We start from the raw sequence: 26,400 nt of genomic DNA, 5'->3' as shown, positions 1-26,400 counted from the left end.
CAGCACTGCCTGCTGAAGGCTCCAATTGCCTCTGATAACAGGTTTGCTTCTCAGGCTGAGGGAAATCACTGCTCTGACTCCAGCTCTGAAATGCTGGCTTACATTTTTACCTCCTCTAGGAAGTCTCCACTCCCTCCAGTTCATGAGGCTGGACTTCAGAGATTTTTTTCACACATGCCTCAACGCAGAGGCTCATCAAGTGCCTCATGGAAGCAGCACTGGGCAACTGAGCAACTACTGTCGAGGGACCTCGACAGGCTGGGCAGATGGGCAGAATCCAACGGCATGAGGTTGAACACATCCAAGTGCCAGGTTCTGCACATTGGCCACAACAACCCCAGGCAGTGCTACAGGCTGGGGTCAGAGTGGCTGAGAGGAGCCAGGCAGAGAGGGACCTGGGGGTACTGGTCGATGGCAGGCTGAACATGAGCCTGCAGTGTGCCCAGGCAGCCAAGGGGGCCAATGGCATCCTGGCCTGCATCAGGAACAGTGTGGCCAGCAGGAGCAGGGAGGTCATTCTCCCCCTGTACACTGCACTGGTTAGGCCACACCTCGAGTCCTGTGTCCAGTTCTGGGCCCCTCAGTTTAGGAAGGAGGTTGACTTGCTGGAACGAGTCCAGAGAAGAGCAACAAAGTTGGTGAGGGGTTTGGAACACAGCCCTGTGAGGAGAGACTGAGGGAGATGGGGTTGCTCAGCCTGGAGAAGAGGAGACTCAGGGGTGACCTTATCACTCTCTACAACTACCTGAAGGGAGGTTGTAGACAGGCAGAGGTTGGTCTCTTCTCCCAGGCAGCCAGTACCAGAACAAGAGGACACAGTCTCAGGCTGTGCCAGGGGAGGTTCAGGTTGGATGTTAGGAAGAAGTTCTACACAGAGAGAGTGATTGCCCATTGGAATGGGCTGCCCAGGGAGGTGGTGGAGTCGCCGTCATTGGAGGTGTTCAGGAGGAGACTTGCTGGGGTGCTTGGTGCCATGGGTTAGCTGTTTGGGTGGGTTGGATTGGTTGATGGGTTGGACACGATGATCTTGAAGGTCTCTTCCAACCTGGTTTGGTTCATTCTAATAAAGGTTTATATGGTTTACTTGCCAAAACAACTTTATTTCTTTTGAGCATTCCAGTGTTCATAAATATACCTTTCATAACTTCCCAAGAGAGCCTAGCAGCATCCCAGTATCTGAGCACAGCAATCATTGTTTCCTCAACCACTTTATGATAACCAAATCTTCTGCTCTGAAAGTACAAAAGTATTTAGGAAGCTGAAGAGCTTGGCAGCAGGAACAAACAACATCTTTGTGCCATCAAAAGCATCTTTGCAGTCTCATTTTGCAGGCAGGGCCCATCAGAAGCAGACTCAGCAGGGTGCTGAAGTGCAGGGGTGTTTGTCTCTGCAGATGTGCCACAACCCCACCTCAGAAACCAGACCAGCACAGGTGCAGGCCCCGGGGTTTAAGGATTGCCTTGCCAAGAGTACCAAGTGTTAGCTTCTCAGGGGTTTAAGGATTGCCTTGCCAAGAGTACCAAGTGTTAGCTTCTCAGGGGTTTAAGGATTGCCTTGCCAAGAGTACCAAGTGTTAGCTTCTCAGGGGCTGCACCTGAGTCATTTTCCTGGCTAGTACAGGTCAGCACTTTGATACAGCAGGAGAGCTGTTTGTGTAGCTTTCAACACAACTATCAGCCAGGGCTCAGGATTAGCCAGGCTGATGCACTGGTACTCACAGAACATGTTCCATGGTATGGGCACACAGCTTTGTTCAGGCCATGTCTTTGTGCCAGATGGCAACCTGGAGGTTACTCAGGAGCAAAAGCATGCTTTAGTGTTCAAGCCCTGAGCCAAACATTACTCTTTTAAGTGACTGCCTCCAAAATGTCCTCACATATATAAACAGGAAGTGGCTGCAGTGGTGAAGGATGCATCCCCACTTCTCTGAAGAGGCAAGGGTTTACATTCTCTAACTTTAATAATGTGTTTTACAGTCATTTGAAAGGATTATTTTGCAATTAGAAAGGCTAATCTTTAAAGAACAGGGAGCAATTGCATCTCTAGATGGCAACAGTGCTGAGTAACTTTATTGTTAATAACTGTGTAGTTATTTCACCCTGAACAAGAATGCTAACTACATGCACCTCAGCTCTGTGTGAGTGACTCACAACCTCTTAGTCTCTGAAGTAGCTGCCAGGCTATCAGCACTAATGAGATGTCCTGAGCAAGGGATGAAGAGCAGCAGATTGCCCTCAGGACACAAGGTAAGCATCCAGCTCCTGGCACTTGTAGCAAGCGACACTGTCCAACACCCACTCTCGAGTCACCACGGCAATGTTGTTCTTTTGCTGGATGGCTGCAAGACAAAGACAAAACCAGCTGCTATCAATGAGTCAAGGCAAGCTAAGGTGAATTAGTGATGTCTCTCTCTCAGATTAAGCTATCAAGGCCTTCAAAGTGCCAAAGGAAATAAAGAGCAAGCACCTAAACCCAGCGCCAGGGCAATTCTCCTCCTTTGAACAATGCAGGTAATACTGCTGCTCCAAAGAGAAGAGCTGCTTGGCAAAGGGTCAGGCAGGAAGTTTGGAACACCACAGAATAAACACTAAAAGCAACAACTGCAGCCCTTGTTATCTTTTCATTTAGAACTCCAGTGACAGCACCTCAGCTCCTGTCTGCACAGGCATGCTGAGGATCTGACAAGCAATGAGTCTCATTAAGAGAGAAGCAACAGAAAATAACTGAAGTGCTCCCAGACTGTTCTTCACCCTTTTAGGATCTTTTTCTTGCTTTTCTCAGTGTCCCAGTGCCATGGAAACAGTTGCTTTTACATCATCCTAGAGGTGGGCACAAGCCAACCTCATGAAGTTCAATAAGAGCAAGGGCAGGGTCCTGCAGCTGGGTCGAGGCAATCCCAGGCACAAATCCAGGCTGGGCAGTGACTGGCTGGAAAGTAGCCCTGAGGAGAGAGACTTGGGGGTGCTGGTGGACAAAAAGCTCAACAGGAGCTCTCAGTGTGCACTTGCAGCCCGCAAAGCCAATCAGATCCTGGGCTGCATCAGGAGAAGTGTGGCCAGCAGGGCAAGGGAGGTGATCCTCCCCCTCTACTCAGCCCTGGTGAGACCCCACCTGGAGTACTGTGTCCAGTTCTGGAGCCCCTATTACAAGAGGGATCTGGAAGGGCTGGAAGGTGTCCAGAGAAGGGCCACAAGGATGAGCAGAGGGCTGGAGCACCTCTCCTATGAGGGCAGACTGAAGGAGTTGGGGCTGTTCAGTCTGCAGAAGAGAAGGCTCTGAGGTGACCTCATTGTGGCCTTCCAGGATCTGAAGGGGGCCTACAGGAAGGCTGGGGAAGGACTTCTCAGGATCTCAGGTAGTGATAGGACTAGGGGGAATGGAATGAAGCTGGAGGTGGGGAGATTCAGGCTAGATGTGAGGAGGAGGTTCTTCACCATGAGAGTGGTGAAGCCCTGGAATGGGTTGCCCAGGGAGGTGGTTGGGGCACTGTCCCTGGGGGTGTTTAAGCCCAGGCTGGCTGAGGCTCTGTCCAGCCTGATCTAGTGTGGGGTGTCCCTGCCCATGGCAGGGGGGTTGGAACTAGATGATCCTTGTGGTCCCTTCCAACCCTGACTGATACTATGATACTATGAACCTCCTGCTCCATGTTTTTGTTGTTGAACTCCACTGTAGCCTAACTGCCATTCATCCCCAAACTCTCTCTCATTTAACTCAGTCTGGAACATGAGCCCTTTCAGTGTCTCCTGGTTCCTGTGGAGAATTTCAATTTAAAAGAACCCCAAAACACACCCAAGCAGAAACACAGCAAACAAACAACAGAACCAAAACCCACAAGAGACCAAACCACCCAACAGCAAAAACCCCCAAAGTTAAAAAACCAAACAACCCACCAACATCAAACCAAAACCAACCACCAAAAGGCACAGCTGTATCAGTTCAGGTACCCACATTACCAGTTTAGGTATCCACACTACCAGTTCAGGTACCCACATATTCTTTCCAGGCAAGGACACTCTCATCCTGGAACTCATTAGTCCTCCAAGAGCACCTTTCAGAAACCCCAGTCAGAAAATTCTCTGTACAGCTGCTGTGCAGGAGAACTGAGTCAATAGGGTCTGACAGGTTACCTTTAGACTCTGGGGCTGATTCTAGAGGTAACAGACCTTGTCCTTCCTCAGCTTTCTTTCAAGGCATACCTCCATCTCCAGATCAACCTCCCTGATATTTAGCTACTTAAAGGCCTGAGGTGCCCAGTGTACAGCACAAAGCAGTCTGTGAGAGTCTGCTGTTTTACCTCTGTAGTCTGTGTTTTCCATCCAAGCATCTGGCTGCACAACCACGACAGCAGAGTTCTAGGGTTTCAAGACAAGGAAATAATAAATCACTCTGTGATTTTCTGTCATGAAATCACTCCCACAGCACCTGCAGAGAGCGAGAAGTGGGCTCACTCAGCTGCAGTGCATCACTTCAGAGAAGGCCTCAAGAAGTGAGAGCAGATTTGGAATAAACAATATTTATTTATTTAGAATAAACCAAACCAGGCTGGAAGAGACCTTCAAGATCATGGTGTCCAACCCATCAACCAATCCAACCCACCTAAACAGCTAACCCATGGCACCAAGCACCCCAGCAAGTCTCCTCCTGAAGACCTCCAATGATGGTGACTCCACCACCTCCCTGGGCAGCCCATTCCAATGGGCAATCACTCTTTCTGGATAGAACTTCTTCCTAACATCCAACCTGAACCTCCCCTGGCGCAGCCTGAGACTGTGTCCTCTTGTTCTGGTACTGGCTGCCTGGGAGAAGAGACCATCATCTGCCTGTCTACAACCTCCCTTCAGGTAGTTGGAGAGAGTGATAAGGTCACCCCTGAGTCTCCTCTTCTCCAGGCTGAGCAACCCCAGCTCCCTCAGCCTCTCCTCACAGGGCTGTGTTCCAAACCCCTCACCAACTTTATTGCTCTTCTCTGGACTCGTTCCAGCAAGTCAACCTCCTTCCTAAACTGAGGGGCCCAGAACTGGACACAGGACTCGAGGTGTGGCCTAACCAGTGCAGTGTACAGGGGCAGAATGACCTCCCTGCTCCTTCTGGCCACACTGTTCCTGATGCAGGCCAGGATGCCATTGGCCCTCCTGGCTGCCTGGGCACACTGCAGGCTCATGTTCAGCCTGCCATGGACCAGCACCCCCAGGTCCCTCTCTGCCTGGCTGCTCTCCAGCCACTCTGACCCCAGCCTGTAGCTCTGCATGGGGTTGTTGTGGCCAATGTGCAGAACCTGGCACTTGGATGTGTTCAATCTCATGCTGTTGGACTCTGCCCATCTGTCCAGCCTGTTGAGGTCCCTCTGCAGAGCCTCTCTACCCTCCAGCAGATCAACTCCTGCCCCCAGCTTGGTGTCATCAGCAAATTTACTGATGATGGACTCAGTGCCCTCATCCAGATCATCTATAAAGATGTTAAGGAGCACAGGGCCCAGCACTGATCCTTGGGGCACACCACTAGTGCCTGGCTGCCAGCTGGCTGTGGCACCATTCACCACCACTCTCTGGGCTCGGCCTCCAGCCAGTTTCTAACCCAGCTCAGAGTGCTGCTGTCCAAGCCATGGGCTGACAGCTTGGCCAGGAGTTTGCTATGGGGGACAGTGTCAAAGGCCTTGCTGAGGTCCAGGTAGACTACATCCACAGGCCTCCCCACATCCACCAGGCAGTCACCTGCTCGTAGAAAGACATTAACCTCAGGTTTTCCTGCGATTCTTCTCCAGGAATTCTGAGGCTAAATGAAGGCACTGGAGACTTTTAGTGCTGGGAAATGAGCCTCAGTGCTGATTTCAAGAGAAATTAGCTGTCTGTCATACTCTGATCAGTTTCCACCACAAGCACGCCTGTCTTCTACCACAGAGTGCAAATAGGACACAAGGACTGCTGCAATCTAGCATCATTACTGTGCAGAGAGATCTCTGATGTTCCTCTACCCATCACTCTTGGACAAGCCCATGGAGGTCCTGTAATCCCTCACTTCAGGGTGTATTGCATAGCTGACCACCCACTGTAACATTATCACTGTAGCTGCGCCAGGGGAGGTTTAGACTCGAGGTGAGGAGGAAGTTCTTCACCGAGCGAGTCATTCGTCATTGGAACGGGTTGCCCAGGGAGGTGGTGGAGTCATCGACCCTGGAGGCGTTCAAGGGGAGATTGGATGTGGCACTTGGTGCCATGGTCTAGTCATGGGGTCTGTGTTGATAGGTTGGACTGGATGATCCTCGAGGTCCTTTCCAACCTAAGCGATACTGTGATACTGTAGCTGTGATACTGTGATACACTTACTGTTGTGTGTGTGAACAGATGAAGTTGCTTCACAACAGAGGCACCACAAAGCTCCACCATCCATTCCAGATGCTCTGAAGAAATCAGATAACAGTCTATTACTCTGTGTTTCACATCACAGTGAAGTTGGTACTCCTCCATAAGCCCTCCTGTTTGGTCCCAGACACCGATTGCCACCACTTGAGAGAGATGTAAGCCTTAGCAGAGAGTAAGTCCTTTCATTTTCTAGCCTGCTGTGGAGCATTAACTCACCCTCTTCCCCTGCCCTCCAGTCAAGACTGAGCAAATAAAAACACAAACCCAAACCAACAAATCAGAAAAGGCAAAACATAGTCACTAACAATTTATTTCCTCTTATTGTAAGGATGCAAGACGTGAAACAAAGATGAACAATCTGAAGCCAGCTGTGACTCTCTCATTAACAAGAGTAGCCAAGCTTTTAACTTCCCTCACTTTGTTGAATTGCTAGTGAAGAAGGTAAGTCCTTCTAGTGTGGGAGTCCTAACTGACAATCACTGCAGCAGGTGAAAGCACTGCATCCTCTCCAGTGATTATTGTAGATGTCAGGAGATCTGAGGCTATTTTCACCCAGAAAGGTTACACTGGGCAGATCAGGAAGTGCCTCCTGTCTGTGCCAAAGAAATGGGAAGAGAGGCACAAAAATGTGACCCTGCTCAAGTCAGTTTTTAAGCTGCCCAAAGAAGCTGCCCTGCACACCAGCTCCACCTTGGTACCTCTAACACCTGCTGCTTGAGAGGGCCACGCTGTCAGCCACTAGCAAAAGGATACTTGGGAGCTGTTAACTAAAACAGAAGTAAAAATAGTCTAACACAGTAGCACCTGGGGGAGCTACCAGAGTGTGATACTGATGCATTTCCTTCAGTGCTGAAGAGTCAAGAGATAAACTAGATAAAAGTTTGGACATGCAGCCAAATTGCCAGAGCAGCTCTCTGAGGCATCCCAGCAGAGAAGACCATTCCCATCCTATCTGGAGATAGAACCAGATGAAGTTCTTGATCTCCACTGTACCTCACCAAGTATTTTGAGAAACTCAGAGTAAAAGAGGTAGAACAGACAGGCTGGAGGGAAGGGAGGCCATCCAGAGGGACCTTGACAGGCTGGAGAGGTGGGCACAAGCCAACCTCATGAAGTTCAATAAGAGCAAGTGCAGGGTCCTGCATCTGGGTCGAGGCAATCCCAGGCACAAATCCAGGCTGGGCAGGGACTGGCTGGAAAGTAGCCCTGAGGAGAGAGCCTTGGGGGTGCTGGTGGACACCTCAACAGGAGCTCTCAGTGTGCACTTGCAGCCTGCAAAGCCAATCAGGTCCTGGGCTGCATCAGGAGAAGTGTGGCCAGCAGGTCGAGGGAGGTGATCCTCCCCCTCTGCTCAGCCCTGGTGAGACCCCACCTGAAGTACTGCCTCCAGTTCTGGAGCCCCTATTCCAAGAGGGATGTGGAGGTGCTGGAAGGTGTCCAGAGAAAGGCCACAAGGATGATCAGAGGGCTGGAGCACCTCTCCTATGAGGACAGACTGAAGGAGTTGGGGCTGTTCAGTCTGCAGAAGAGAAGGCTCTGAGGTGACCTCATTGTGGCCTTCCAGGATCTGAAGGGGGCTACAGGAAGGCTGGGGAAGGACTTCTCAGGATCTCAGGTAGTGATAGGACTAGGGGGAATGGAATGAAGCTGGAGGTGGGGAGATTCAGGCTGGATGTGAGGAGGAGGTTCTTCCCCATGAGAGTGGTGAGACCCTGGAATGGGTTGTCCAGGGAGGTGGTCGAGGCCCCGTCCCTGGGGGTGTTTAAGAGCAGGTTGGATAAGGCTCTGTCCAGCCTGATCTAGTGTGGGGTGTCCCTGCCCATGGCAGGGGGATTGGAACTAGATGATCCTTGTGGCCCCTTCCAACCCTGAATGAAACTATGAAACAGGATCCAAGAAGGGACTCAATGCAAACCTGTGATGAATGCAGACAATCCTCCCCCAAATACTTTCTATGTATGGTTCACTGAATTCCCCCCCAGTGACACACCTGTGGTCATGCCAGTGAAAGGTCCACAGCAGCAGATCTCAAAGTCTTTAAAGATCTGAAACACAAGGAACACATTAGCAGAGTATGGATGGCACCTGTAAAGCCAACACTTCACATGCTGCTTTCATTGCACTTCCAAGAGGAGATTGGACGTGGCACTTGGTGCCATGATCTAGTCATGGGGTCTGTGTTGATAGGTTGGACTCGATGATCCTCGAGGTCCTTTCCAACCTAAGTTATACTGTGATCAAGGTGGTACTCTTTCCAAGGGCACCTGAAGCTCTTTGCAGCCTACCAAACAAGAACACCATCAACCCCCCCCAGCCTTCTGCTATGCTGCAGATTGTGATGAAAACTGCATCCAGTGTAAGCAATGAGTCATCTGAGCCTGCATGCTCTGCTGCTGGTAGAGCTCACCTTTCACCAGTCATTGCCTCATTGGTACAATTCTGTACATGCAGAGAAATTGGAAGAAGCTCCAGATATTCAGCTAGCACAGCCCCAGATCTGAAACAGCCCCAGCAAGACAAGATTTTCAGTCTGGTGTGTTCATACCTTCTCAGTTAGAGACTCTCTAGCCCTCTTAGGACCTTGGTGGTTTCTCCCATTGACTACATCTCCTCTAACTTCAAAGTTCTCCTGTAACAGAACACAATCAGAGACACTTGAGGGCCTTTACTAGCCCTTTCTAGGGCTAAGATTTTTCTTCCTCCCCCTTGGCTTGACAAAAGGCCATATGGATTTCACAACAGGAAGTGGGCATTTCTGCTCATAAGGGAGATGAAATCTATACTGGGCCGCTAACACACCACCTCACACAAAATCTGTACTAGAGATTAAACCCCCAAATACTCCCAGAAATACAAAAATCCACCCAAATAAACTATTTCTGCTAGGAAAGGGAGTCCTGGAGAATGCTGGAGTGAGTTTTCAGCAGCTGGCTATTCTAAAGTTAAAAGAAAAGAAAGCTATGCCTATAGCTATGCTCTAAGGTTACTTCCTTCAGCAAACAAGAGACCTTTCCTTCTATGCTCTAATCCTGATGAGAACATGCCTGCAACCTGTTACCAAACCCCAAAACCCAGCAGGGACTCCCCAAGTCCTCAATAACAACGAGCATGTACAGCCCAAGTGTGGCTTTTGGTCCCAGCTTTCAGAGCCATATTTCCACATACTAAGTGTTTAGACAATACTAGAGGTCACTGTTAAGTCTCTCAATGCAATAGCATTGCTCACACACCTGATATTCCACTCTTAAAGATGAAAGACCTACCTCATCCAGTATCCTTCCTTCTTTGAAAGACTGAATCACCCCTAAACAAAGAGATCAGAACAGGACAAATAATTGTCTCCAGGAGAATTGTTCTTCCATTGCCAATGGCCTAGCTTCACTGCTCCCTTAAATTGAAGGTGCATTTATACTACAGGAACCTGAATACAATCTGAGGCCTTAAAGAACACAGATAATTTTTTTCTTAGCTCTTATAAGTAATATTAACTTTGCACTAACTTGAGCCAGGAATTGCCACAATTTAAATTCAGAGGGAGGAAAGGTTTTTGTCAGGGTGGGGAGCAGCACAACATAGTGACTTGAAGGCAGGAACAGGATTCAGAAGAGAAGGAAGCTTTTATGCTGCTCTTTGTTGAGGGTTTCTTAATTGTAAGTTATTTTAAAGGAGAAACCCTGCAAGGCAGCAGATGTCTAGACACACAGAGGTTGTTAAGTTCTGCTTTCATTGGAACAAGTGAAGAGCACATTTGTGGTAGAAGGGCAGAGACCCTTTAATTCCAAAGCAAGCTGTACTTACATTGGTAGCTAACGACCCATTTCCTTCCTGCAATGCCCAGGAAATACTTCAGTGTCCGCTCACACACAAGCTCCTTATCTGCAAAGCAAAGGCAGATAAGATGTCTTCCAGTTTTGCCATTAGTGTAAGAAAACAGCTTAGGTTATTTTGTCCCTAAAAGCAAAAGGTTTCTGCTAAGTGCAGCAGGAAAATATCAACACAATCTCTATGTAAGGCAAAATTAATCTACCCTCTTTAACCCTACCCTACAGAAAGGTTTCAAGGTTCTAGCGTCCTGATTCTACTAAACTGAACCCTTTTTCAAGCCATTCAGTAAAGAATGGTGGGTTCTGAACTACTTAATGTGATGTAAACACCTGAAAATTAACCTCAAGGCACACAAAGAAACAAAACCAACTCGCCCACTGATTGGGTCAAATAGAGCAAGAGAAATCCCCAACCTCACACAAACAATAGAGACACTATGAATCCTTCAAAGTCATTCAAACTTGTTGCTGAACTGTCTTGCTGGCTGGTTAGCCCAGAGTTAAAATCCCATAGGGTGAGTAAACACAGGATATGGTCACACAGAGCTCCCAACAAACCTGTTTTCATTATGACATGGGTGGTTCCTTCAGTAATGTGAGTAGACAAAGTGCTCTGAGTTTTTCTTGCAAACTTCTGGACCACCAACTGGAAGGCAGTTAAGAAAATGAACAGCTAGCAAAAGGTTTAAAAACCCCCTCAGCTCCAGCTGATAGTTTAACATAACAAGGTAGCTTCCTCACAGTAAAGTTCTGGTGCTGGCAGGCAGGATGTACACTTCCTTAGAAGTCTGTAACGTGGCACCACTCAACTGCCTAAAGTAAAGAAGTCGAGAGCTGACTAAACCAAACCCCACTTCTTTCTGGAAATGGATTGCATAAATGGGTTTAATTATACAAATCCTTGCCATGGATCAGGATTTGAGTGAAGCAGCAGTATCAGAAACGTTAAGGGAACCAACTAACTAGTCCCCTCCCCCAGGCCCCACCGCTCTCCAGAAATCAAGACCTCTCACTTAGTATCATAGTATCATTCAGGGTTGGAAGGGACCACAAGGATCATCTAGTTCCAACCCCCCTGCCATGGGCAGGGACACCCCACACTAGATCAGCCTGGACAGAGCCTCAGCCAGCCTGGCCTTAAACACCTCCAGGGACAGGGCCTCGACCACCTCCCTGGACAACCCATTCCAGGGCTTCACCACTGTCATGGGGAAGAACCTCCTCCTCACATCTAGCCTGAATCTCCCCACCTCCAGCTTCATTCCATTCCCCCTAGTCCTAGCACTACCTGAGATCCTGAGAAGTCCTTCCCCAGCCTTCCTGTAGGCCCCCTTCAGATCCTGGAAGGCCACAATTAGGTCACCTTGGAGCCTTCTCTTCTGCAGACTGAACAGCCCCAACTCCTTCAGTCTGTCCTCATAGGAGAGGTGCTCCAGCCCTCTGCTCATCCTTGTGGCCCTTCTCTGGACACCTTCCAGCACCTCCACATCCCTCTTGGAATAGGGGCTCCAGAACTGGACACAGTACTCCAGGTGGGGTCTCCCCAGGGCTGAGTAGAGGGGGAGGATCACCTCCCTCGACCTGCTGGCCACACTTCTCCTGATGCAGCCCAGGATCTGATTGGCTTTGCACGCTGCAAGTGCACATTGAGAGCTCCTGGTGAGCTTTTTGTCCACCAGCACCTCCAAGTCTCTCTCCTCAGGGCTGCTTTCCAGCCAGTCCCTGCCCAGCCAGCCTGTATTTGTGCCTGGGATTGCCTCGACCCAGCTGCAGGACCCTGCACTTGCTCTTATTGAACTTCATGAGGTTGGCTTGTGCCCTCATGAAGTTCCTCACAGTGTTTTCCCCCAAGTCGGAAAGCTGCCACTGAAGTAGTTCAAACTTCACTAAGCTTAATAGTGCCACTTGCAGGCACCACTCCTGGTATTTTTAGGAGTGGAAATGTTGCTGCATTACTGACTCTACAAGGTTAGCTTCCATCATGCTTGGATCTCCCTGTGTTGAGAGCTGGTGGCAATCAGGAATGATTAACAAGGGATCTTCACCACTTCTGCAAGGTACTTACCCGTTCACTTTGCTTCAGACCTGAGGCCACAATGGACATTGCTTTCCTGTTAGGCACTGCTGCACACTCTTTCCCAGTTGCACTGTGCAGAACAGGTAGAGGACAACACACACTGCTCTTTGATTCACCCTCCTGAGCGCAGCTCAGGGTGCTAAGCAGAGCTGTAGCAGAGCTCTCTGCTGCTGCTGCAGTTGCAGGGTGAAGCAGCTTTGCAGAGGACGGTGAGTTACTTGGACTCCTGGTCACATTTCCAGGGAGATTTGATACAACAGATGGACTGTTGAGCCTGGTCCCAGATTTCTGCTCATCTGCAGTTTCTGAGGGAAGACAGAATTCAGCCCTTGAAACAATGTCATGCTTTTTGTCATGGAGGAAGGCTGTTGCTCTGCCTTTTAAGTTTGAATACTGCAGTTGCTTCCTCTCCTTGTTTATTAATTCCCCTTTGCCCTACTGTTTTTTCCCCTAATCTATAGCTGAGGCACCAGGGCACCCCTGAACTTTGAGCAGCATGTTTGTCAAGAAGTACCCAGTTTATATCTGAGACAGATAATAACTGTCACAATGGGGTCCAACTGCATCCTGATGGGTAGCTCTAAAGCCAGGCTACAAACCAAACCCTACCCAACATGAAGTCGGATCCCTTTAAACTGACCAGGACTACATCAACTAAAATCCTTGGTTTACAAGCAAATACTGTAGCATTGCTATTTACCTCTTTCTTGTCTCCTTTGTTCCATTCCAAATGCTCCTTTACTACTAGAATGTGGCAGTTCCCTGTGCACAGGTGGAAACTCAGAGTCCTGGCTCCCGTGCTGCTGTAGCACTGCTTCAAGTACAGCCATTTCTTCCTGAAGTTTCTTCAGGTTGTTTTGCATAGCGTTCTTCTGCTGCAAAAGGATGCACAATTAATTGTGCCAGCATTAGCCAAGTCAGCTTGAAACAGTAAGAGCAATTTCTTTAACAAACACTTGAAAACCAGGAGTGGCAGCACCATTTTGACTTAGCATGCCCTGGGTTCAGAAGGCAGCTGTGAGGTTTTTGCTGTAACAAATCACGCAAGCAGCCTACAACAGCGGCAAACAAACCCTAAACAGCTGCACTCATTTTGCTGTTCAAATTATTTCAGTGCTTCACCAGCCAGGGAAAAGGAAGAATTTCTGCAGAGATTTCTTCAGAAGTAGTTTTGTCTCAACTACTTTAGTTTGCATTAGCCACTTCACTGAAAATGAAGCAGTGAAGAGCAAGCGTTGAGTCTCGGCGCTGACCACTGCCGAAGGCCCCAAGGACTGTTTCAAAGGATTAAAATATTTCAGTCTGCTTTTTATTTAGAATAAACCAAACCAGGTTGGAAGAGACCTTCAAGATCATCAAGTCCAACACATCAACCAATCCAACCCACCCAAACAGCTAACCCATGGCACCAAGCACCCCAGCAAGCCTCCTCCTGAACACCTCCAATGACGGTGACTCCACCACCTCCCCGGGCAGCCCATTCCAATGGGCAGTCACTCTTTCTGTATAGAACTTCTCCCTAACATCCAACCTGAACCTCCCCTGGTGCAGCCTGAGACTGTGTCCTCTTGTTCTGGTACTGGCTGCCTGGGAGAAGAGACCATCATCCGCCTGTCTACAACCTCCCTTCAGGTAGTTGGAGAGAGTGATAAGGTCACCCCTGAGTCTCCTCTTCTCCAGGCTGAGCAACCCCAGCTCCCTCAGCCTCTCCTCACAGGGCTGTGTTCCAAACCCCTCACCAACTTTGTTGCTCTTCTCTGGACTCGTTCCAGCAAGTCAACCTCCTTCCTAAACTGAGGGGCCCAGAACTGGACACAGGACTCGAGGTGTGGCCTAAGCAGTGCAGTGTACAGGGGCAGAATGACCTCCCTGCTCCTGCTGGCCACGCTCTTCCTGATGCAGGCCAGGATGCCATTGGCCCTCTTGGCTGCCTGGGCACACTGCAGGCTCATGTTCAGCCTGCCATTGACCAGTACCCCCAGGTCCCTCTCTACCTGGCTGCTCTCCAGCCACTCTGACCCCAGCCTGTAGCACTGCCTGGGGTTGTTGTGGCCAATGTGCAGAACCTGGCACTTGGATGTGTTCAATCTCATGCCGTTGGACTCTGCCCATCTGTCCAGCCTGTCGAGGTCCCTCTGCAGAGCCTCTCTACCCTCCAGCAGATCAACTCCTGCCCCCAGCTTGGTGTCGTCAGCAAATTTACTGATGATGGACTCAATGCCCTCATCCAGATCATCAATAAAGATGTTAAAGAGCACAGGGCCCAGCACTGATCCTGCCATACCCTCTATTAAAAACATGCCATACCTCCTCTGAGATGATCTCAGGGCTTGAAAGGATCTATTAAAAAACCTAGAACCTTCCCCATCCACAATAAAGCAATGTCCACAGCACTGAACACTACATCTGTAGCTCCAGCACTGGCACCATGTGGAACTTCCTTGTTACTGAACCTCAGCCCCTTTCAGCTGAACAGATAACCCCCACCACCCAACAAACCAAACAGCTGCCCACCAGTTTATACTGCCACTCTTCCCTTCAACCCAGACACATCCTCAGATCTCTTTCTATGAAGCCACATCACGGAGCAGTGTCTTGCCAGCTGACCACATCCTGCAGTAACAGAAGGACCATGAGGAGCCATAAGGCATAAAAGTGAAAATTTCCTCTAACACTGATGAAAGCACTGACTTCACCACTTTCAGACACCTGCCCAGATCCTAGAGCACAAACCACTGCTAGAATTTGGTGCACAAACTCACCTGTGTAGTAAGGATTTCACCCTGAGAGAGAAGTCCACATGAATCTTCCACATTACTTGTCTCACTGTCATATCCAGATGCTTGAAGGTGGAAGAAAGTGTGAGTTAGAGACAGGAACAAACCCAACAAACATCGTCCATAACCCATCAGCACACAGCCCCTCCAGCCAGCTGAGGTGAGAAGCCCTGGGAACACTGCAGTCAGAAGCACACATCTGCTTTCAGTGACCATCTCAAGGAATGCCACCTCGCACATATGGCAAGAGTAAACAGAACTCCAAGTGTTTCAGTAGTGATCAAGCATCCTAAATATTTAGGAGAGCCATAAAGAGGTCAAGATAAGCCAATTTCAACAAACATTCAATGAGGGGAAAATAGCTTAGGCAGACACTAGGAAATGTTGATGAGAGATGCAAGCATCAGATTGTAGTAGGAAAGCCAGCATTTCACCCCAGAGTTAACTCCCATCAGACAGACTGAATTCAGCCTCTAGTGTCCAGTCTTGAAAGTTCTGCTTTGAAAAGAGCCCACTGGAAGAATTTAATTATCAGGAAGTAAAACACTGAGAGGTTTGTGTTTGATTGTTTAGGGGTGATGCCTTCCTTTAAGAGAGCAATCACCACATAGACACACAGCAAAGCTCCCATGCACACACAAAAACCTGGCTGCAGTGAGACTACAAACACAGCTGCACAGACTTGGTTTGTACCTAGGTTTGCTCCCACATTTGGGTCTTCTTGGCGTTCATCTTGGAAGTTTGTGTTGCTTCTCTCCAGCCTTCCGTTGCAACCTCGAGCAACTTCCTTCCTCTCACTCTCACTGTTCACTTGTTTGGGTCTACTGGCTTGTGCTGAAAGTTTCTTTGGCTCTCCTGCTCCATCAGCTGATTCTTCAGAATTGTTGGACTGGGAAGAAAATAAGTTGATGGAGCATGCTGACTCCGGGCTTAGCGAGAGGCACCCGTTACCTGGGGCAGCTTCGGGCAAGGGCTGCAAGCCCTGGTGGCTTCCACTGCTGGGACTTGCTGAAGCCTCTGCCACAGATGCCACTTGTTTATTGACCTGCAAAGGTGTGCTTACTGATTTGCCAAATATTAATGCCTGAAAGCATGGCAAGTCTTCACTCCCACTAGATTCCTCATCTGAAGACGGCAGTTTCTGCACTCTTTTTCTTCGAGAGCTTTGAATACCTTGAGAGCTCAGCTCAGAACCAGCATTTCTGTTGTGCACTTCTTCCATCAGGGCACAGTCACCTCTTTTTACAAACACAGCAGATTTCTCTCTCCTATCAGTCTCAGAAAAGCTGCTGTTCTCCTCAGTATCATCATCAGAGCACAGGAAGCCATCAGCAGTTTCAGACAAATGTGTGAAACTCCCCTTCAGGAGTTCTTCTGAAGCCTCTGGAACTAAGCACTCAGGCAGCCCTGTGCCCCCTCTTTGGGCTGCCTCTCCTGTATTTCCCTTTGCAGCTTTTGGTTCTCTTTTGCTACCTTTTTTTTCAATGACTTCACCTCTGAATTCAGCAGGCCTCTGCTCAGGAGTTGCAGAAATCATTGAACTGGACAGAGAATGTAGCACTGGACCTTCGCTGCCAACAACTTTGGCCTTGTGTGCTTGATTGCTTCCTGAACTGAAGCAGATCTCCTCGGCTGCTTTTGCAGAAGTGTTGCTCTGAGCGCTCTGACTGCTGGGACTTCTGACTGCATTCTGCCTCGACTCACCTCCTACCCCTACAGCAGCTGACACTGCCTTTTCACCTCCCTGCTCTCCATTTTGCAATCTGTTCTTGTCTTCAATCCTAGCTGCACCCACTCTTACTGGTGTCAGAGTCTCTTGATTTGCAAACTGTGAAACCTCTTCTTCACGTTCCCCTGTGTCCATACTTTCAGCGTTGCCATCAAAGCAAGTCACAGGACTAACACAAACAGAATCACAGGTCTTAAGCTCCTCTTTCTCACAAATCCTACTCAAGCTTTCAGCAGCTTTGTCTTCTTGAAAGTTTTCTGTGTTTAAATGTTTACTGTGCTCATTTTCTGTCTGATCAGCAGCCCCTTCTGCTGCACACACCTGCGTGAGGGCAGGGTAGAGGCTGAATGACAGGCGTTTGGACTGCCTAAATATACCTCGCAGGCACTGTGTGTCTAACTCACTATCTGCAGCTTCCTTAGTCAAGTCCCAGGCTGCTTTAGCCACTGGCAACTCTTCAGTTTTTAAGTCCTCTGGAACACTTTGTATATCATGTCCACTGCTCTGGGGAATGCATGATTCACTCACCTCTTCGGCTGGGTCAGGAGTTTGCACACCAGTCACTGATGGAGACTGTAGGAGGAAAGGGCTACCTTGTGTTTCATCTCCTTGAGCACCTGCATCAGGTGCAGAAGAACTACAGTTTGAACGCTGACACATAGCTGGAGGATTGAAGAGACTCCTTCCAGCATCTGCAGCATCAGGTGAATTCTTTAGACTAACCAGCATCTTATCTGCCTGCAGATCAGGGAGTAGCTCGTGACTCAGCACACCCTGGGGCTCACCCAGGTCTTTGCATTCAGAAGTGTGAACAAACACATTGCTTTGGACACCAAGAGGCTCTTCACCATCACTGCCAGAGGTCCTTGCTCCCTTAACTACTGCTCCTTTTCCCATTGCTTTTGTCATTTCTCCAGCCAGTAACCGAAGCCTCCTGCTGCGCCTGACTTGTCTTTGCTCACAATCGACTTTCCTTGCTTCTTCACTGCTTGGGTAGCTGTCGATCTGTGGCTCTGCTGGATCAGGGGAAAGAGAGTTCCTATCCAGCACTAACTGTAGAGCACACATGGCTCTAGTAGAACTCCTGCACCTTTTTGCTGCAGTGCTTTTTTTAGTGCTTTTTTGATCAGACTTACTCAGTTCTAGCTCTCTGTCACAGTGCTTGCCAGTCACCTTTGCAGTAGCTTTCTTCTGTATGGATCCTCCTCCTTCCTCAAGCGCTGCCACTGCATTACCCTCTCTATTCTCAGAGAGGTGACTCTCATTAGCAGCAGATCTTTCATCATGTCTTTTCTTCTCAGCACCTCCAAAGCAGCAGTTAACACTTTGAGGGCTCCCAGCTGCCCAGTCTGCATCTTTTTGCTTGATGAAATCCTCAGGCTGCAGGACACACAGAGTCTTCCTTTTTCGTTTGAGTCTCTCTTTGCTGGAATCATTCAAGCACTTCTCAGCAGGACCCACATCTTCCTGCTTTGTACTAGGTAAAATGTCCCTCCAGACAGTAAGGGGAGTTGACTTCCTCTCTCTCTTGTATGTTTTCCCAAATATTTTGTCTTTGATGCTACTTGCTGTTGGTCTTGACTCTCTGTTTCCTTCGTCCACTGCAATTTCCATAGGGTCAGTCTTTTCTGAAATACAGGAATCTCTGTCAGACAAACACACATCTCCACTGTCCAAAACAGCTGCTCCAGCAGAATTATCCTGGGAGGAACTGGAAGTCAGAAACTCATTGCTTTTTGAAAACCATTCATTGACTTTTGCAATGCTTCTCTTCATTCTCTTCCTAGAGACTTCAGCCAGGGCAGTGCAGTGAAGCATCTCTGGCTGAAGTAGTTTCTCCAGAGTAAGTTCCTTTTCACAGAAAGAATCATTCTCAGGTTTGTACCTTTCCACAACTTTCACAACACTATCTAGTTCCTTGCTTTCATCCAAACTGCTCTCTGAGCTATCTTTTAAGTCAGACTCTTTGCTTTTACTACTGCACCAAGTTTGTTCTGCATTGGCTGCTTCTGTGTTCTGAAAGGAAGAGGTGTCCCCTCTCTGAGGGCTCTCAGGACCTGCTCTGTCGCCCTGCTCCGTGAGCAGCTCTACTGCCACAGGTAAAGGAGAGCTCTGGCATCCGGTCACATTCACTTGGACAGGTTTGGCACATTCAGTGGTGCTCCGAGTACTTCTCTTGCTCAAGCCTTCCTTAGAGAAATCACTTTCACCTGAAGATTTACAGGTATTACAAATTATTAAGCCCTATTTTACACAAAGAACAACCACAAGCTTAATGGCTACTTTGTTTAAAAGAACTGTTCTTACTGCCCCTTCAAAACAGAACACTGCACTGCACAAATCTCTCGCCGGAGCAAGAGAGGAAGATCAAACTACGTCTGACATATGCTCATCCAAGATCTTCCACCAACTGCCAGGCAGGGCTCTCAGTTCCTGTTCTAAGGCATACAGCCTGTGTAAGACAGTTTGGCACTTGGATCAAGTTACTTTGTTCCTTCCTGCTCCTGTGCACAGACTATCTGCATGTTAAGTATCTCGTCTACAGGCACCACCTTGCACTGTGCTGCCACTAGCTGTAGGCATCAAGAGAACTGCAAGTGTGTATGTTCACAAAAGTGTTAATTTGGGGTCTTTTTTTTTCCAAGCTGAATCATTTTTGCCCCCAGAACAGCAAACACACCTGGGATATCTGGTAGAGCTCCTCCTTTAGCAGCCAGCTTGTCAGGCTGTGCAGTATGACAACAGCCTTCTCCCTCCTCAGCACTCTTCTGTTCTTGAGAAGAAATGTGAAGCCCTGCTTTGTCTTCTGATCTGTTGGGAAGGGAACTCCAATTTCATTGCAGAGAAAAGCACAATAAAAGATAATAGTTAATATTCCCTTTTTGCTCTCTTAACAGCTTTTAGGGAAGTCAGGCTCCTGACTGACATTCATCACAACTAAACCCCTTCGGAGTTTCAAGTCATCCCCTCAGGAGAGCCCCTCCCACATTCCTGAATCACATGCACTTTCTAAAGCATAGCACATATACAATGTCTGTGTAAGCAACAAAACACTTCAAAACCAGCTTTAAAGCCTGACATGACAAACTGATGTGAGTCAGCCACCCATTCTGCTCTCCCTTGCAGCTGGAAATCATTGCTCAGCTTGAAGAATTCCATCAGCCCTATGCTAAGAAGCTAAAAGGCCGGAAGGAGAACACTGAGCGACTGTCTCTAGAAAATAGCACTTCTTTAACCACACTACTCACCTGGCATTGCTTTGCTGCTTAAAAAGCTCTTCAGATGAATCAGAGCCTGGAAACAAAGCAGCTGTTACTCTGCTTGGATTGATGCAGACAAAGAGGACTTGCCAGACTCAGTGCTTAGCTCTCTCTAGGGGCAGATGCCTTCAACTTTTATCAGATGAAATCAAGTTCAGTTGTGCAGTGTTTTACCCAGTTATAATGATTTCTATGTGTAAATGGAACAGCAGAGAACTGTCTAAATAGCAACTACTAAGAGAGAGCTGCTGAGAGTTGATTAGTTTCTAAATGCACAGATAAGCCAGCTGCTAGTATTTATGATTTTGAACTGGAAGTCAGAGGGCTGTATCTGAATGTCTGTCTTGGATCCTTTGATTGATCTTAGCAGAAGCACTAAGGGAAGAAGAGAGGCAATAAACACTCTGTTAAACAGAGCAATTCCTTCCTTGAAGGGACAGGAAGAAAATCAGCTATGCACAGCCTCTATCTGGCTTCCACTGCAGCAGTCAGCTACAGAAAAAGGAAATTCTAAATATTTCATTTCTGTTTCTCCACATTTTTCTTTTGTTAGTGAGATGTAATTCTTAACTCTGAGTATTAGAGCCTCCAGCACTGGTGATAAGGCTTAATATTCTTTAAGGCAGTTGTTCTCATTAGTTATACCAACTAAAAGCATCTTATCCTCTTTAGATCTTGCAAAATAAGCCTTAAAGGTTTACTACAGCAGGGTTAGGTCCTGCACTGTAACTTGTCCCAGGTCTCAGTGTGTGTTAAGAAGAAACCAGTGTTATGTTATACACAAGGTCAGCCAGCATGGGTCTATGACAGATCTTACCAAACTCAATATAAAGCCCTTTTTCAGGGTCACACTTCTGGGTTTTGTTTCTTAGGGGACACTGTTTGACTCTAGTATCTGCAGGCTGTGTATCCACCTTAGCTTCCTGCTGACAGAAAAACACAAAGGAGTTATTTCAAATGGCTGGCTATTAAAAAAAGGAGAGAAGTTGCAATTATTTCAGCTACAGCAAGAGGAGCTGACACTTGTGAACTATTTATATTGGCAGCTTCTATACAAAAATCCTATATGCATTATTTATCCTACTGATGTCAGCAACAGAACGTGCTAATAGGAACAACTATCAGGCAACTAACTGCTTGAATGATTAACAGCTTCATTTGACTCCAAACTGGTGACACAGGGGTGTGATGGGTGGACCACTAGATGGATAAGGAACTGGCTTGATGGCCGCACCCAAAGAGTGGCTGTCAATGGCTCCATGTCCCAGGGGAGGCCAGTGACAAGCGGAGTCCCTCAGGGATCAGTCCTGGGACCTGTCTTGTTCAACATCTTTGTGGGTGACATGGACAGTGGCATTGAGTGCACCCTCAGCAAGTTTGCTGATGACACCAAGCTGTGTGGTGCAGCAGACAGGCTGGAGGGAAGGGAGGCCATCCAGAGGGACCTGGACAGGCTGGAGAGGTGGGCACAAGCCAACCTCATGAAGTTCAATAAGAGCAAGGGCAGGGTCCTGCAGCTGGGTCGAGGCAATCCCAGGCACAAATCCAGGCTGGGCAGGGACTGGCTGGAAAGCAGCCCTGAGGAGAGAGACTTGGGGGTGCTGGTGGACAAGAAGCTCAACAGGAGCTCTCAATGTGCACTTGCAGCCCGCAAAGCCAATCAGATCCTGGGCTGCATCAGAAGTGTGGCCAGCAGGTCGAGGGAGGTGATCCTCCCCCTCTGCTCAGCCCTGGTGAGACCCCACCTGGAGTACTGTGTCCAGTTCTGGAGCCCCTATTACAAGAGGGATCTGGAGGTGCTGGAATGTGTCCAGAGAAGGGCCACAAGGATGATCAGAGGGCTGGAGCACCTCTGCTGTGAGGACAGACTGAAGGAGTTGGGGCTGTTCAGTCTGCAGAAGAGAAGGCTCCGAGGTGACCTAATTGTGGCCTTCCAGTATCTGAAGGGGGCCTACAGGAAGGCTGGGGAAGGACTTCTCAGGAAGTGATAGGACTAGGGGGAATGGAATGAAGCTGGAGGTGGGGAGATTCAGGCTAGATGTGAGGAGGAAGTTCTTCACCATGAGAGTGGTGAAACCCTGGACTGGGTTGTGCAGGGAGGTGGTTGAGGCCCCAGCCCTGGAGGTGTTTAAGGCCAGGCTGGCTGAGGCTCTGGCCAGGCTGATCTAGTGTGGGGTGTCCCTGCCCATGGCAGGGGGGTTGGAACTAGATGATCCTTGTGGTCCCTTCCAACCCTGAATGATACTATGATACTATGATGACTTAACCTTCTATCCATCATGAAGCAGAGCAGACAAGCACCAACTCGTGCACACAACAGTCACCCCGAGTTCCCTTATGCCACAAGAATTCTTAAGACATATTCAAGGTCTAACTAGCAGGTAAGTAAAAAGCCAACCAGTAGCTAGGCATCCTCAGTAAACAAGCAGTACTAAAACCCTTCCAGTCCTAGTTTCAGAACATTACCTTTAAGCTCAGGCCACTTTATGGAAACTGCTTTAGAAAGCAGGCTAGGAAAAAGTAATTAGATGTCCTTGTGTGGAAGGATATCAAAGTCAAACACTGATCTGAAAGCAACCCAGAGTCTCCTCTTCCCTTTATGTAGATGCAGATACACATTTCAAACAAATGGAAAACACCAGGGGAAAAGCATACCAAGGTGCAGGTTTCTTGTCCATTTCCTCTGGTGCCTTTTTTCCTGTTTCTGAAGCCCTTGCTTTGGATGACAGAATGCTCTTGACACAGCAAATCAGCGGCAGTGGCTCCTGGGGATGTTTTAGGAAGGTCATAGCTGTTTAAAACTGAAAAACACCAACAGGGGAAAAAAGGATAAACCATTTTCTTCCACTGAGCACAACGAGAGGTATGTGTTAGCAAGACAGCCTTGCACAGACACTATGTAACTAGCAGCTACCCAGCTAAAATACAGCCAAGACAAGACATCAGACAGCTCTTTCCCACACTGTGTACAGCACAGCAAACAAGACACCTCGCAAATAATTTCAATCCAAACATCAGAATCTTGTTTAAAATAGAAGTGGGGGGCTGTACATTCACACCACTTACTCTTTACTCCAGTGTCAAGCTCAAATGCATGGATAGTTTCCAACAGGGCCTCAATTAGCTGCTTAAATCTGGAATTCTCCTTCAGACTTCTGAAATGACATCACCAGGTGAATTAATTTAGGACAAAAGGATAAGTCAACTCTTCATATTTCTAGAGTTCAGGGTGAACAAAAGGGAGTAAAACTCCAACATGGAAGACAAGACAGTGAGCAGGTCGAGGGAGGTGATCCTCCCCCTCTACTCAGCCCTGGGGAGACCCCACCTGGAGTACTGTGTCCAGTTCTGGAGCCCCTATTACAAGAGGGATCTGGAGGGGCTGGAACGTGTCCAGAGAAGGGCCACAAGGATGAGCAGAGGGCTGGAGCACCTCTCCTATGAGGACAGACTGAAGGAGTTGGGGCTGTTCAGTCTGCAGAAGAGAAGGCTCCCAGGTGACCTCATTGTGGCCTTCCAATATCTGAAGGGGCCTAGAGGAAGGCTGGGGAAGGACTTCTCAGGATCTCAGGGAGTGATAGGACTAGGGGGAATGGAATGAAGCTGGAGGTGGGGAGATTCAGGCTAGATGTGAGGAGGAAGTTCTTCCCCATGAGAGTGGTGAAGCCCTGGAATGGGTTGTCCAGAGAGGTGGTTGAGGCCCCGTCCCTGGGGGTGTTTAAGCCCAGGCTGGCTGAGGCTCTGTCCAGCCTGATCTAGTGTGGGGTGTGCCTGCCCATGGCAGGGGGGTTGGAACTAGATGATCCTTGTGGTCCCTGCCAACCCTGAATGAAACTATGAAACTATAAGAAACTGCTCCAAGGAACGACACAATCGCCCAAACCCACCGTTAGGATGAGGACCGAAACTATCACCAAGAGAATATTCAGGATGTTTCCTCACGTAGGTTTAGCACAAACTAGTTGTGGGGACTGAACAACAACGCAGCCTATAGCTGACAGCACAAACATCTGCTAAGAATGGTGTCTTCACCTACAATCACTTGAAAAAAGTTCATAATAAGGTAGGGCAGGAGAGTTACTCCTTTAGAAACGGCCAGCTTACTTATGAAGCACAATTTCTTGTTTATTTTGGCCTTCTGGTAAGAAAGTTCAAAGAAAATTATTAACCTTCCCTTAGAAATCACAGTCTCACAGTATCACTTAGGTTGGAAAGGACCTCGAGGATCATCGAGTCCAACCTATCAACACAGACCCCATGACTAGACCATGGCACCAAGTGCCACGTCCAATCCCCTCTTGAACGCCTCCAGGGTCGATGACTCCACCACCTCCCTGGGCAACCCGTTCCAATGACGAATGACTCGCTCGGTGAAGAGCTTCCTCCTCACCTCGAGTCTAAACCTCCCCTGGCACAGCTTAAGACTGTGTCCTCTTGTTCTGGTGCTGGTTGCCTGGGAGAAGAGGCCAACCCCTTCCCGGCCACAACCACCCCTCACGTAGTTGTAGAGGGCAATGAGGTCACCCCTGAGCCTCCTCTTCTCCAGGCTAAACAATCCCAGCTCCCTCAGCCTCTCCTCACAGGGCTTGTGCTCAAGGCCTCTCCCCAGCCTTGTTGCCCTTCTCTGGACACATTCAAGTGTCTCAAAGTCCTTCTTAAACTGAGGGGCCCAGAACTGGACACAGTACTCAAGGTGCAGCCTAACCAAAGCAGAGCACAGGGACACAATGACCTCCCTGCTCCTGCTGGCCACACTATTCCTAATGCAGGCCAGGATGCTATTGGCCCTCTTGGCCACCTGGGCACACTGCTGGCTCAAATCAACTGGCTCAAATCAACCTGCTCATCCTCCAGCCCACTTGTAAAGATGCATTACCTCTTAGTAACTTCAGTCTTGCACAGAGGACACTCCACCACACCTTTTTTCTTTTCGCTGAAGAGTTTGAATATGCAGAACCTGGATTAAAAGAATAATCACAACAGTAACCAAAGGGAGGATTTAATTCCCTTTAAAGCTGAGCTTAGGCCTGCATTACTTAGTAGAGATCCTTCATTATCAAGCTGAATGTCTGTATTCTTGATCTGGTGTTACAATGAATTGATCCTCTCTGCCACACCTGTAAAACTGCACTTATTTCTCACTCAGAATTGATTTTTCCTTCTAAAAATAGATGCACAGTAAATTACCAGAACACAGTGTACATCACTAATGCTGTAGAAAAGTAAAAATGGAGAGAAAGGACAGATTGACAAGGAATTGCAACAGTGAGTTTCCAAACCTACCTGCAGAAGACATGATCACATTTTGTTGAAACTGGCTCTTTGACCACATCCAAGCTACAAAAGGAGAAAAAAAGAGAGAACACAGTAGTTGCAGATAAGATAGGAGGAACAAAATAAGATGCAGAAATACAGTCACTTTTCTGAAGGTCAAAAGAAAATCCCAACAATGAAACAAAGATATCTTGGCAGGGAAGAGCAGTGGGACACATCAGCCCTGTTCCTAACATAGCACTCATGTTATTCTTCTGGCATACCATATTGCACACTCCAAATTCTTCTGCATAGCCAAGAGCACATTTTGTACATCTCCAATAGACATCACTGAGGAGTCCATGCTTCACATCCAAACACAACCTAGAAGGGGGGAAAAAAAGAAGAAAAGGGATTAGCTTTGTGCCTGACCCATTGTATTCCATGAGCATCTTTTCTCCTGTATGGCTTTTCTGTAACGTCTTGAACAGTACCAAGTATTTAGCTGCTCCTTCTTCAGTGAGGCTTTACAACAGTTCTCATGCTAAACGCTGACAGTTGAAACCCGTATAGTCTTTTGCAGTCGAAGGAGAAAACCGAAAGAGTTTACAAAGGTAGCATTCAGCAGAAACTCAGCTAGGGTGCACAGAAGCATGACAGCAAAACAAAAAGCTTTCCAGGTGGGACAGAACCTAAAGGGGACAGCAGACGCGCTTAGGCAAAGGGTCTTGGGAAATGCCTACACCGATCAGCACCGCTAAGACTCCACAGCAAGTATCGTAAGGGCTGAAAACAAACAGAAACTACTCGGTCTCTACGCCGGGGCAGCTCGGGAGCTAGAATGGACCCTGCAGCAAGGCCTATCAGCATCAAGCTCCCTACATTCCGGACCCAGGCGTCACGCCGTCGTAGATTGCCGGTCTACGCCGCTATGACCCACCGGAACGCTGCCGAAGCAAAGGTAAAAGCCAATCAAGCGGCAGCTGCCCAGCCCAGAGCTGCTCACCCACCTTCAGGAGCTCCCTGGACGCATCACACTTCGCGCCCTTTCCCCAACAGCGGAACCGGGCAGCCAATCACCACACTCGGAGAGCAGCACATGGCCTGAGAAAGGGCCTCTG

At 48.4% G+C, this 26,400-nt stretch overlaps 1 protein-coding gene across 5 annotated transcripts; it reads right to left on the bottom strand.

Moving 5' to 3' along the window:
- Positions 1-1,094: 1,094 nt before the first annotated feature.
- BRCA1 (BRCA1 DNA repair associated) lies at positions 1,095-26,370 on the bottom strand. Of its 5 annotated transcripts, none has more exons than XM_068167115.1 (21): positions 26,290-26,370; positions 25,564-25,663; positions 25,310-25,363; positions 24,903-24,983; positions 23,093-23,181; positions 22,682-22,827; positions 20,844-20,952; positions 20,015-20,060; positions 19,447-19,577; positions 15,731-18,976; positions 15,023-15,102; positions 12,961-13,135; positions 12,249-12,565; positions 10,742-10,829; positions 10,158-10,235; positions 9,623-9,663; positions 8,905-8,988; positions 8,350-8,404; positions 6,324-6,397; positions 4,295-4,352; positions 1,095-2,338 (listed from the first exon to the last, which is right to left on the bottom strand). In XM_068167115.1, the coding sequence occupies exons 2-21, from the start codon at positions 25,641-25,643 to the stop codon at positions 2,235-2,237; spliced, it is 5,136 nt and encodes a 1,711-aa protein (XP_068023216.1). In that variant the 5' UTR covers positions 25,644-25,663; positions 26,290-26,370; the 3' UTR covers positions 1,095-2,234. The 5 variants fall into 5 exon arrangements, with proteins under 5 accessions (XP_068023216.1, XP_068023217.1, XP_068023215.1 ...); XM_068167116.1 differs by lacking the exon at positions 26,290-26,370 and having other exon boundaries at positions 15,731-18,394; positions 18,824-18,976; positions 20,844-20,949; positions 25,564-25,652; XM_068167114.1 differs by lacking the exon at positions 26,290-26,370 and having other exon boundaries at positions 20,844-20,949; positions 25,564-25,652.
- Between the last annotated feature and the right edge of the window lie 30 nt (positions 26,371-26,400).

The sequence above is a fragment of the Melanerpes formicivorus genome, unplaced genomic scaffold, assembly GCF_026170545.1.
Source record: "Melanerpes formicivorus ecotype bairdi unplaced genomic scaffold, bMelFor1.0.p_v2 SCAF_112, whole genome shotgun sequence".
Classification (NCBI taxonomy): Eukaryota; Metazoa; Chordata; class Aves; order Piciformes; family Picidae; genus Melanerpes; species Melanerpes formicivorus.
Note: the sequence above shows the minus strand (reverse complement) of the source record. Positions and strands in the feature narration are given on the sequence as shown.